Below are 13,520 nucleotides of genomic sequence, written 5' to 3'. Positions count from 1 at the left end.
TGTAATAGAATAGGTAAAATCAACATATTTGCTGATCAGACATAAACGAATTGTTTAAAACTGTGCTGTTCAGTTGTGGTTGGCGGACAGGTAGCATATCGGCTTCATCTGGGAGTTTGCTGGAAATAACTAGGTCTGGGGACCCACCTCATCTGTATGAAACCAGAATCTTTGGGCCCCAAAAATCTGTTTGAATAAGCTCTCCAATGAATAATAAAATTTGAGAAATAGTGATCAAGACTATATAGTGTATATTCATTACTTGTTAGGTGCAGTGAGGAATCAACATGAATGGTGAGGTATTATATGCAGTATCTTTAACAGTCTTAAGAGGGCAAAGATAATGCAAAATATAAAACAGAGACTAGGAGCCCATATGTCAGAAGTTATACCGTGCTTGGCAGGCACTGAGTGAAATGTGAGTTCAGTTGTATTATCCTTGAGTACCAAGACCTGCTAGGTACTGTACATGAAGGATTCAGAAGTGAGAACCACCGTTTCTGCTGCCTGGTGTAGTCTGGCAGGAGACAGACCAGTGCTGTGATTGCTCTGTCTCCAGGGCACCCAGGAACACAGGAGAAGAACAGCTAACTCTCTGGGGACTGACTGATCCCAAATCTATCTTGTGCTGTTCAGTGGTCCTCCAGTGGGTTCTGTAGAGAAGTAGAAGTTAGCTGGATAGAAATGTGAGAGCTGGGACTTCCCTGGTGGTCCAGTGGGTAAGACTCAGTGCTTCCACTGCTGGGGGCGTGAGTTCCATTATGAGTCCAATCCCTGGTTGGGAACTAAGATCGCTCATGCTATGTGGAGTGGCCAAAAAAAAAAAAAAGGCCGGGGAGAGCTAAAGAAGAGGACAAAGGAAAGTGGTGATGTTGTTTGGGCAACTGCAGACATAAGTGATGAGTAGAGGATCTGGGTCAAGGAGAAACAGAGATGAGATTAAAGAAGTCAAGATTTTGAAGAGCTTTATATGCCTCATAAAGGAGTTTGGGTTTCGTCCTGAAAACGAATATTTTAAGAAGGGATATAAAACCAGGTCTTTGGAAAGTAAGTAGCTATGTAGCAGGTTAGAGGAAAAACATAGTGGAGGCAGGAAGACAAGTCTGTTACATCAGTTCAGATCAGAAATGATGGGCCTACGCCAAGGAATGCAATGACTGAGGCTGGAGAGATGAGTAGTGATATAAGGGTATTTAGGAGAGTGAATAGACTGGTGATCAGCTGGATATGGAAGGTGAGGGAGGCACTGTAATGACCTTGATTCCTAGCTTGCATATCTGGAAACATTTACAACTTTGTGAATATGGGAGGTAGAGTTAGTTTGCCAGTGTAGATGATAGTTTTAGATATGTTGCATTGATATCATAAAGGGGCCGTTGCTCTGTTATCAGCAACACTTGGAATTAATTCTACTACCAGCCCAGAAAAATTTTTTTTCCTAATATTTCAGCATTTTTAAACTTTGTCATATGAAAATGTTGTTTTTGTCATATGTCATGTTGTTTTTGGACAGCACTCATGTAGAACGCACAGTTCTTGTTTTTAGACTTACAGTGGGGGGAGGGGTGAGAAGATAGAGTTGCTTATTTGCTGAAGTTGCCTGACTCCTCCTGCCTGCCCTTGTTTCCAGTCAGGCACTCAAGTCACGGGGGATGCAACTAGCAAATGCAGAGGTACCTTGGGGTCTTCGCTCTTAGTATGTCTGCTAAGTAGCTTCAGTCATGTCGACTCTTTGTGACCCTGGGGACTGTAACCCACTAGGCTCCTATATCTGTGGGATTCTCTAGGCAAGAATACTGGAGTGGGTTTCCCTGCCCCCTCCAGAGGATATTCCCAGCCCAGGGGTCGAACCTGCATCTCCTGTACTGCAGAAGGCTTCTTTACCACAGAGCCTCCTGGTGGGGGTGGTTTAGTCGCTAAGTCATGTATGACTCTTGGGATCCCATGGACTGTAGACCGCCAGGCTCCTCTGCCCGTGGGATTCTGTAGGTGAGAATACTGGAGTGGGTTGCCATTTCCTTCTCCAGAGGCAGCTGGTAGGTAGTCTGTATTAAGGGTCTCAAGAGAATGTCATGGCTCCCAATATCCAGATCTCTTTTTATTTTTGATTTAAATTAACTAGAAAATTACTAGACTCTGAATCCTAATGTTTAAGCATTATAATCAGAAGCAACACTGGCTGGTTGTCCAGACCACCATATGTATTACAAGCAATAGTTGTAACGAATCATATTTTTGTCCTTGTCTCAGTTAGTGAAACTATTTTGATTTTAGTTTCTTTATCTATTAAGTGAGAGAATTAGTCTGAAGAATCTCTGAAATCCTTCCAGCTATAACATTCTTTAATCCTATTGCAAAGGTGAGATTTGAGGGTTTTTGGTTTTGTTTTTTTTTAAATCTTAGCAGTTTTAGATAGAGGCAGTGTATTATAACAGAGCACTAAATTGAGAGCAATAAAACCTAAGTTGTTCCTATGTCTGCAATTACATTACATGGTGACTGCTTTCCTTAACTCAAAAATGAGATCAGACCATTATCTACATACAAGAATTATTTCCACATTTATATGATTGCAATATGGACAAAATATATGTTCTCACATTGTTGTATATCTGTGTGATTTGTGGACCACTCATCTTTCGGTTAGTTCTGTACTTTACTATGGGACAAATTAATCTGCTAAGATGAATTATATCTCTGGCTTAATTAATCTTGTTTCTTATGTATGGACACTACTAGCTTATAGTAAGCACTTTGTTTTCCTCCGTCAGTATATGTAGTAATTCAGAGCATGTCTCTGATGCTGTAATCAGTCCTTTGGCTTTCTCTGTTCAGTTTTGTCCTTTTAATAAGCTAGAAGAAACCTCAAATCATTGCATATTTTTTTAATCTGTTATAAACCATCAAAATTTAGGCCATTTTAAGAAACCTCTAAAATGCCAGAAGAGTATTTGTCAGAAAAACCTTAGGTTTTCCAAAGAAATTAGGATTTTGCTCTTTTATTTAGAACACAGAATTAACAAAAACAATTCTCATATTTACTTCATTTTGTTCAGTTACCGTAGACTGCTACTAATAGCTGGTAATGTAGGTCCATTCATACCATTATTCACTGTCAAGGCAGCTGGGTAGGAAGGAATGTGAATGGCTCTGAGAAATAGCTTGCCACTTGGCAGAGAAACCTTGAGAAACCTTAGTGCACCTACTGTTCTCTAATACTACAAAGTCAGGAATTGCTTCCTTTTTTTCATACTCCATGGAAATTTTAGCTGTTCTTCAAGACTCAAGTTCTTGAAGTCCTTTAATGCTTCACAAAACATTCTCAAATTATTCTGGAACTTATAATTTCCTTTTCTGAACTCTCGTTGGATATATAGTTAAGCTTAGCACTTACCCTCTATTTTTTTAGTACCTCCTTAGCTAAGGAACCAGTTTCTGTCACTTAGTATGGTACATATATAGTATCATGTGTGTTATCAATAGTAGCTATTCTTATTATTATGAACTAGTATTGAAATTAGAAGCTTTATAAATATTATCTCTGATTTTAACAACTTCACGACTAAGGTGTTATCATCTCTATTTCCATCTAGAAGAAGAAATGGAAGAGGCAGAGTAGTTTACCAAAAAGTCAAGATTCATACATGTTCCAAACCATTTCATTCAGTCATGTAAATGATTGATTAATGTTATAAAGATAGTTTAATGTATTACATTATTATAGTGACTTCTGTAAGGGAAAAAATGGTTAAAATTTGATTTCCATTTTCTGGGACATTTTATCAAGACATGTATATAGTTAGGTGAATTTCCAAATATGAAAATGAACCAGATTCTCATTTTTCAAAAGCCATTTTCATTTGCAGCCAAGGGTTAATTTTGTTCTTGTTGCTTAGTCAGTAAGTTGTCAGACTCTTTTGTGACCCCATGGACTGTAGCCCACCAAGCTCCCCTGTTCATGAGATTTCCCGGGAAAGAATACTGGAGTGGTTGCCTTTCCTTCTCCAGGGGATCTTCCCAGTCCAGGGTTCGAACCCACATCTCCTGCACTGGCAGGTGGATTCTTTACCACCGAGCCACCAGGGAAGTCCATAGGGTTCTTTTAGTTTAAACTAAATAAAAAGAATCATCTGACACTCCACTACATTTGATGGATTTATTTTGTATTTAAGCATTGTACCAAATATTTGTGGTATATGTAGAGAAGCAGGAAGTAGAACAATAGAATAAATATTCTTATTTTTAAAATAAGATAATACCAGGGAATTCCCTGGCAGTCGAGTGGTTAGAACTTCCAGGGCCTGGGTTCCATCCCTGGTCAAGGAACTAGGGTCCTACAAGCTGTGCAGTGCTGCCAAGAAACAAATAAGGTAATACTTGTTCAAATCTTAAAAGAATAAAACTTTGTATATATAACCTGAGAATCTTTATCTGATCTTCCTTAGGTGAAAATTATCTGAACTTTTAAAAAATCCTTTAATTCTAATAGAATTGTCTGCAGACTAATTTTAACATATATGAATTCTGAATTAAAAATTTTGAAATCAAGACATAGTATTATAGAGTATTATAGGGTCTCATATAAATTGATTTTATAATTAATACTTCTTAAACAGGACCAAAGCCTGTTCCCCCACCCCCTCACTGGTCCATTTAATAATGTGTTTGCATATGCTTAGCTCTTAGAAGATTCAGTACATGAAGATCTTATCCTAAAAGTTGAAATGTGTGAGTTCAGAGGCCTAAAAGATGTTATGCCACTGCTGACTGGGATATGTTAAACTTTTTGCCTCTTAGTAATTTTTTTTTTTTTACATTGTGTCTGTTGTAGGTGTTAATGCAGATAAGGTTGGAATTGAAGCTGCTGAAATGCTGTTGGCAAATCTTAGACATGGTGGTGCTGTAGATGAGTATCTGCAAGACCAGGTAATGACACTTTAGGAGAAAAACCTCCAAGCCTGTTAGATTTGAATATTGGACAGTTAGATTGAATATAAATTTAGTCATTGACTTTCAGACGCTGATTGGCATGTTCTAATTCAGTCCATTTTTAAAGTATTATTCTGGAATTTATATACCACAAATTTCAGTTTTCATCTTACTCAACCTGGCTATAGCATTGGAAATACCGAGCACTCCTTCATTCTTGAAATATTTTCTTCACTTGATTTCTGAAACACTGTTACCTTTCTCTGTCTCTAGCCATACATTCTAGTCCCTTTACTAGTTTATTATTATTGTTGTTTACCTCTTCTCAACTTCTGAATTTCGAAGAGCCCTTGTGCTTACGCTCACACCTCTTTTGTTTATCTGTATTTAGTCTCTCAGTGATTTTTCCCAGTCTCGTGGCTCAAGTACCATCCGTATGCTGATAGCTTCTAAATTTATTTCATTAGCCCAGACCTTTCTCCTTAACTCCATATGCATTATATCTCTTTAACGCCTGTCAGCATCTCCACTTGGATATGTCATACACCTCTCAAACTTAACACATCTACTCACATTGAGAAATACTAATAAATATTTCCAAATGCAGTCTTTTTATGGGCCACTGTCTTGATAGGTTTTCCTTTCTACCAATTTTTCCCCTTAGTCACAATCAGATGTCTCTGCTTAGAGAAGTATTCTTCAAGGTTTTTTGACCAGTTTTCTTAAGACAGTTTTCCTATTTCTAGTCTCTTCCTTCTTACTATTCTACAGTCCAATAATTCTGTATTAGTGTATTTGTTTACCTATTAAAGTGTTTTAATTTTAGAACTTTTAAGGAAACTTGTCAGTTTACATATACTAACTTACAGGGACAGGTGGTCTGATAAAATCTTTAGTTTTCAACTCTGTATTCTTAAACATTAAGTTTATAAACTTAGTAAGCGTTTTTGTGCTATTCCACAGACTTTTGGTGACATAGGTTTTCTATCATCTTAGGATTTTTGTAAACCTAAAGAAATGGAAATTCTTTTTTAAACTAGGAATAAAGAGTTAGAGGGTGAAGTGGCAATGTGCATGTGTACTAAGTCACTTCGCTCATGTCCAGCTGAGTCACTAAGTCACTTCACTCGTGTGTGACCCTATGGACTTGCCCCCTCCAGCTCCTCTGTCTATGGGATTCTCCAGGCAAAGATACTGGAATGGGTTGCTGTGCCCTTCTCCAGGGGATCTCCTTGAAGCAGGAATCGAACCTATGTCTCTTATGTCTCCTGCATTATCAGGCAGGTTCTTTATCACTTAGAGCTGTGTATGACCCAGCAATCCCACTATTGGGCATATACTCTGAGAAAACCATATTTGAAAAAGACACATATGCCCCAGTGTTCATGGCAGCACTATTTACAATACCTAGGACAAGGAAGCAGCTTAGATGTTCATAGACAGATGAATGGGTAAAGAAAGTGTGGTGTGTGTGTAAACACACACTCACACTCACACACACACACACACACACACACACACACACACACACAGAGGAATATTACTCAGCCAGGAAAAGGAATGCATTTGAGTTGGTTCTAATACTTAGGACAAGGAAGCAGCTTAGATGTTCATAGACAGATGAATGGGTAAAGAAACACACACACACACACACACACACACACACACAGGAATATTACTCAGCCAGGAAAAGGAATGCATTTGAGTTGGTTCTCATGAGGAGGATGCTGGAGCCCGTTAGAGAGTGAAGTAAGTTAGAAAGAGAAAAACAAATATTATATATTAATGCATATATATGAAATCTAGAAGGCTGGTACTGATGAACCTTTTTGCAGTGCAGCAGTGGAGACACAGACACAGAGAATGGATTTACAGACACAGTTGGGAAGGAGACGGTGGGACGAATTGGGAGAGTAGCATTGAAACATACTTTACCATATGTAAAATGAACCGCCAGCGGGCGTTTGCTGTGTGACAACCTAGAGGGGTGGGAGGTGGGATGTGGGAGCGAGGTTCAAGAGAGAGGATGTGTATATACCTATGGCTGATTCATGTTGATGCATGGCAGAAACCAACGCTATTGTAAAGCAGTTATCCTCCAATTAAAAAATAAACTATTTTTTGGCTATTTTGACATCTAGTATTATTTTTGTACAAAGAGCAGTAGACTTTTAACTCCAAGTATAAGTAAATGTGTGAGAGTTTCCTTCTTTGTGTGTGTTTTTTTTTAATAGCTGATCATTTTTATGGCGTTAGCCAGTGGAATTTCCAGAATAAAAACAGGACCGGTTACACTCCACACCCAAACAGCTATACATTTTGCTGAGCAACTAGCAAAGGTGAGTATTCCATCAGAAATCTTTATTATGATTTATTGTGATTGTGGTTGATCTTTATTATGGCCAATTTGGAGTCGAATTTTAATAAACAGAAAACTTCAGTGGTAACTGTAATTGCCGTCATCAGTGACTGCTTCCTGTGGCAGATACTGAACTCACTCAGCAGTGAAGCTGACTCATCTTACTCTGCATGACCGTTGCGGGTGGCTATTTATTATTAGTCTCATTTTACTTATGAGTCACGCGAGGCAGAGGGATTAAATTAATTGCTGAGCACCAGATAGTTTCTTAGGGGCAGGACTGAGCTTTGAGCAAACCTGGGAGAGCATCCTTCAAAGCTCCTATGTGGTAGGTACTGCCTTACAGTAAGTGAAGGCATTTTAATGGGAACTATAAGATCAAATCACAAGGGATTTGTAGTTGGCTAAACTTAAATTATTATATAAAAATTTCATATATTTTATTTCCTTGTGATTTTATTTTCATAGAATAGAATATTTGCTGAAATTCTAACATTTTACCAGTCCTTTCAACTTTGGAAGAGTAGATGTATATATATGTTAATATATTTTCAAGTTTGACCATACAGTGTGGTTTGCAGAATCTTAGTTCCCTGACCAGGCATCTAGCCTGGGCTTTAGCAGTGAAAGTGCTAAATCCTAACCACTGGACTGCCAGGGAATTCCCTAGATGTATAATTTTTAGTGAGTGAAAAAGAATTTAACATGAATAATCTCATATTCATACTTTGTTTAACAGGATTCTTAAATGACATGTGTATTTCATCTGAAACTGACTTCTTTATAGAAAGTTTAGAAAATAGAGGAAAAATCCTGTTCCTAACTCCCCTTTGCCAGTAAGACCACTCTTGACATTTAGGTATTTTCCTCCTCTTAAAATTATTTCTCTTCTCTATTCTTTTTTTTAAACAGCTAATGCATACAGCATCATTTCATTCCTTTTTCAGTGATATGTGGCATATTTCTATTTTGCTACAGTCTTTATAATATAATTTTATAAAGTAATATAAAATTTATAACTCAGAATTTTATGAAGGAATGTGTTGACCTTAAGCATTTTAAAAGGTTACAAAAATAATGTACAGTAGTAATAAGAAATGAAACATAACAGAGGTGTACCAAGCACAAACCCACTGTTACCCTACTCCTCACATTGTATTTGTATGATTCTTAATGTGTACCTTTTTTGTTATTAGACAGGATAGGTAGATTTTGATCAAATTGTGGGAAAAGGCTCAATAGGAGGCAAAAGCAAAGTATATTTGATTCAAAAGAGTGTTAACTGTATTTTTTATTATCCTACTTATGCTTTATTTTGTAACTACTATTAGTCTGTCTCCCCATGTAGACTGTGATCTTCTTGATAGCAGAGGCAAGGGTACATTCATTTTTTCTACAGTACTTTGCACATAGTAGACACGCATATGTTATTTGAACTGACTGCACAGTGGAAGGTGCCATGAGCTGGGTTTCTGTGCTCTGGTTTCTCAGTCAGCATTGTGTTTTACCTCGGGGGCCGGGGGCAAGCTGCTGCATCATTCTGTCTCAGTGCACACCTGCCTTCATCAGGAAGGCCAGAGACTGTGTGCCTTACAGCTCCTTCCTACTCCGAACTTTGTCACTTTATATGTAGGCTAGAAATTATTTCCATAATTGTTACCTTTTTTCATATTTCTCTAGTGCTTGTAATTTGAGAAAAATGTATATACATATAACTAGTCTCTCTAGCTCATAATTCAGATTCATTGTTTATTCATATGACAAGAGATTTCAGAGTCCACGCATGGCCATCTAATCCTAAAACTGGAATAATTTTTAAATATTGCAGTTCAACAGGACCTTGGAGAAGTGGTTTTCAGATTGTATTTCAGAGAATCCTAAGGTTTTAGGCATACTTCAGATCCCTCTGTCACAGATTCAGCCAGCCTCCTCCGTTATTTTTATTTTAATTCAATTTTCATAGAATGAATATATTTGCTTTTAAAAAAAATCATGTTTCCACAATATAGTGATAGAGATCAGATGTTTCGAAGCTAAACTTGAATCAGTTAACAAGTAAAAAGTAGTGTCAGACCCAATAATGATGAGGGAAGATGCTGTCACCTCTCTCCACTTGTCTCCTCTGAACTAGATATTTTAAATACTGTATTTAGGGAATTAAATTGGCAAGAAAATTTGAGAGAAATTAAAGGGTAATTTGATATTTGACAAGATAAAAGAAGTTTAAATGCTACAGTGCCATGTTTTAGAAAAAATTTAGAAAGTAAGTATTGAGATTTAAAAATTGATATTTACTTAAAGCTGCACTTCTGAGGAGTTCTGATTCAGTGGGTAAGAAATGGGATCCAGGTTACATATATTCTGGCAAAACTCCACAGATCCGTGTACCTCTGAATAAGGACAATGCTTCTGGAATAAAGTATTTTATATGTAGGCTATTGAATTGCTCATGAGTCATTTGATCTTTCTATCTCTAGCTTCTTCAATAAAATGAGTTTGGTATTAACTGCCTACCTATTTAAGCAGGAGTTATGGGCTGTCCCCTGTGTCCCTCTTCATATTACTTATATACTAAATGCTCTTCTGGTTTCAGGCTAAATTTACTGTGAAGAAATCAGAAGATGAAGAAGATGCCTCTAAAGACACTTATATTATTGAATGCCGAGGAATCGGGATGACAAATCCAAATCTATAGGGTGTTTGCCTTTTAAATGATACTTCAGTGATATTATTGCACTAATCATTTCATAAATATTATAGAACAATAGAATAAGATTTAATTTATTAAAGGACCTAACTTTAATTGAAGTACAGAATATTCTAGATTTGCTGAGATTGCTTCATCCAATTAATCTCACTTTGACTATCTTCTGAGATAGATAGGGACAGTGAATAAGAGCTGGTGGATATGTAAAATAGTCAATTTCGGTATTAAAGTATTGCAATAAAATATTCTTTTCACCTAAAGTGTGTTTTTCTTTTTGATATAATGTAATAAGTTAGGGGTGTAGGTTTGATCTGCAATTTGTATATAATTCTAATCACTGCTGGGGTCTCATAAAATTTAATGAGACAACTTTATACACATGTACTTGCTGTGTCAACAGTAACATTTCATAAGCATTGTCTCATTATATGTAACTTCTTTCCAGTGGGTGTTAGGTAAATATTGGCTTTGAATCTGTTGAATATGTTGTGAAAGCTAAACAATGAGAATTGCAAAATTCTACCCCTTGTAAATTTGGTCATATCAATTCCAGGTATGTTTTTTTGTTTGGCATATAGTATTAAAAATAATTGAGTGCCTTTAGAACAGAATGCTTTTCATTACTCTCTGTTATCTTAAACCTAACCTGTTCCACATTTAGATTACTTCCTGGTCCCTGTAGGCAATTGAGGTTGTGACTCAAATGAAACTAGTTTTATGTAATAGTTAAATATGCTCTACTGTAATATAGTGATGAATTCATTCAGACTTAGTTCTGTCTTGAAATTTATCCACTAATGATTAAAAGTCCAATATATAGATCCAGAGGTTTATATTATAAAATAGTCAGAAAGTGGAGAATTAGTCTGTATAAAAAAACATAATTTAAAAATTTACTCCATGTACGCAATTGTAATTCTTGTCAGTGATTTCTGTGGCTTTAGACAGTTGGGTTCAATTTGTTTTAAAGATGCCGATGGTAGTATTGCTTGCTGTTTGTACTTAAGGAAGTAAATTTTATAAGTTCATTTTTATAACAAGACATAAATGTCTCATTTTATCTTTTTAAATTGTTTGCTTTTGGATGTGCTGGGTCTTCGTTGCCATGTGGGCTTTTCTCTAGTTGCAGCAGGTGGTGGCTGCCCTGTAGTTGCAGTGTTCATGCTTCTCAGTGCAGTGGCTTCTCTTGTTGCCGAGCGCAGACTCCAGGGTGCGCGGCTTCCATAGTTGCAGCACGTGGGCTCGCTAGGTGCGACTCCTGGGCTCTAGAGCGCAGGCGCAGTAGTTGTGGTGCAGGGGATATTCCCGGATCAGGAATCGAATCTGTGTCTCCTGCTTTGGTAGGCTGTTTCTTTACCACTGAGCCACCGGGGAAGCCCTGTTTTCCTATTTTAGAGTAAAACTATGGTGATAGTACAGTTGTTGGAGGGATTGAGATAAATTTGGGGTCTTAAGACTAATGATGATACTTCTGATGAGCTGGGCAGCAGTGTTACAGAGGTAGGTTGGAATGCAAAGACTGGGAATTTTGGAGCGAGAGATTTAAGGTCAACTTTGTACAATGAATTTATGATTAATCTTAGCTTTGACTGTTAAGTCAAAACTTGGGTACAATAAAGCTGGGACTACTGCAAAGAAATTTTTATTAGAAGAAGCAGATATTTATTTCCCCCCAGAAAAATATGTTTCTGCTTCTACCCCTATATCTGAAACTGTATTTCAGTATGCTCATTTTTTTAAACAACCACCTAATTACAAGGACTAATGTTGATTGTACCCTATATGTGCAATGGCCTTTAAAAATATTCTTTGACTAATGGCTTTCAAACAGGGGTATCGTTACCACATGAGTTTCACAAAGCCTTCCCATGAATTTCAAGTTTACAGATGTCATTAGTTTTTAAAGCATATGTTTCCAAATTTCTCTAATTATGTATTTCTTTCTAAAATAGAGTTCCCTGTGGTCAAAGTAGTACTTGGCAATTTCTCCTTTTTAGCTTCTCTCACAGTCTCCATTTTTCCTCTTTGCAAAAAATAAGGTAATTTTTTTACCCAACTTAATTTTACTATAGTGCATTCCCCTGGAATAAAAGAAAATTTCAAAGGCACTAAATAAAGGGACAATTTGAAACAGTCTCTGAGAAGTCTACTCAAACTAAGAGATAAACCAATACCTTGTTTTATATATTTGTGTGATTCCAAGTAAGGAGATGAAAGCTCCAATGTTTACTTTCCAAAGATAAACATGACACCTTTAAATAAAATGTACTTTTCGGATTATCAGGAGAAATATTTTCAATATCTTTGCCAAAAGGCTACTAGAAAATTTAAATTTTATTTTTTTTAAACTTTGGGAGGTTACTGGTTAGTAAGAATTATGTTACATCTCTGCTCTCTATTCATCCCTACTATCTGAAGTGTGTTGTAGCTTCTATAATCTATATTATTAATAATTTATAAATAATACACATGATTATTAATATATTTTTAAGCCCCACACTTGATAATATTTTTGTTATTGATTTCCATTGAGCTCCATCTCATCCCAATAATTAACATTGTCCACAGATATATGATCTTATTTTTTTTAAAGGAACATCAATCTCATTAATAGATACTTCCATAAATTTTACTTTTATATTTAGTAGTATGTCAAAACATATATTTTTATACTCCATTGTATAATAATGCTAATTGTAATTAATCAAGCCAGAAGAAATTTTTAAAAATTTGAATTGTATGCACTGAAAACTTTAAAGTGGTACAAATTAACATACATTTTTATTATAGAGAAATGTGACTGTGAACTTTTAAGTGTAAAATTGTGGGTGAGGTGGAATGTATTTTTTAAATGGAGACGGCAGATATTAAACAGCTCTGATTTTTAGAGTCTAGTGGGTAAATTTGGAGTGATGGAATAGTTTTATTTTAAAACGACAATATTTATAACATTGATTAAGTTCTTTGCAAGACCTGTTGAAACTTAGGTTGAAAACTCTTGACTCCCACATCTGTTTAAACAGTATTTTTGGCATGTCTGTGAAAGGGTTTCTGGAAGAGATGAACGTTTGAATTGATGAACTGAGCAAAGCAGATCGTCCTCCCTAACATAGCTGTGCTTCATATGATCCGCTGGGGGCCTGAAGGGAACAGGAAGGTAGGGGAAGGCTGAGTTTGCCCTTTGCCTGATTGCTGGGGCTGGGACATGACTGTGTCCCTGCCCTTTGTGCTCGTGATTCTTAGGCCTTCAGACACAGACGGGAACCTGCAGCACTGGCTGTCTGGCTCTCAGGCCTTTGAGCAACACTCTGGCCCTCCTGGGTCCCCAGTTTGCAGATGTGGGGCCTCTCAGGCCCCATGACCACAGGAGCCAGTATCTGGTAAGTCTCTGTGTGTGTATGTCTTTCTGCTTATCTTTCTTGTATTGGCTCTGTTTCTTTGGAGACCCCCTAATACTAACAGTGATTTGCCAGCCACTCCAGTACTCTTGCCTGGAGAATCCCGTGAATGGAGGAGCCTGGTGGG

The 13,520-nt window shown here is 36.9% G+C and overlaps 1 protein-coding gene across 2 annotated transcripts in view; it reads left to right on the top strand.

Moving 5' to 3' along the window:
* RTCA (RNA 3'-terminal phosphate cyclase) overlaps positions 1–10,255 on the top strand; it is a 28,415-nt gene extending 18,160 nt beyond the window's left edge. For both annotated transcript variants that reach the window (XM_065907988.1, XM_065907996.1), the window contains 3 exons: positions 4,832–4,926; positions 7,164–7,268; positions 9,882–10,255. In XM_065907988.1, coding sequence (XP_065764060.1) covers positions 4,832–4,926; positions 7,164–7,268; positions 9,882–9,983 — 302 coding nt within the window. In that variant the 3' untranslated portion in view covers positions 9,984–10,255. The remainder of the gene's footprint in view (positions 1–4,831; positions 4,927–7,163; positions 7,269–9,881) is intronic.
* Positions 10,256–13,520: the final 3,265 nt, after the last annotated feature.

Source organism: Muntiacus reevesi, chromosome 1 (genome assembly GCF_963930625.1).
Source record: "Muntiacus reevesi chromosome 1, mMunRee1.1, whole genome shotgun sequence".
Lineage (NCBI taxonomy): Eukaryota > Metazoa > Chordata > Mammalia > Artiodactyla > Cervidae > Muntiacus > Muntiacus reevesi.
The sequence above is the reverse complement of the archived record's forward strand: the minus strand, read 5'-3'. Positions and strand labels throughout refer to the sequence as shown.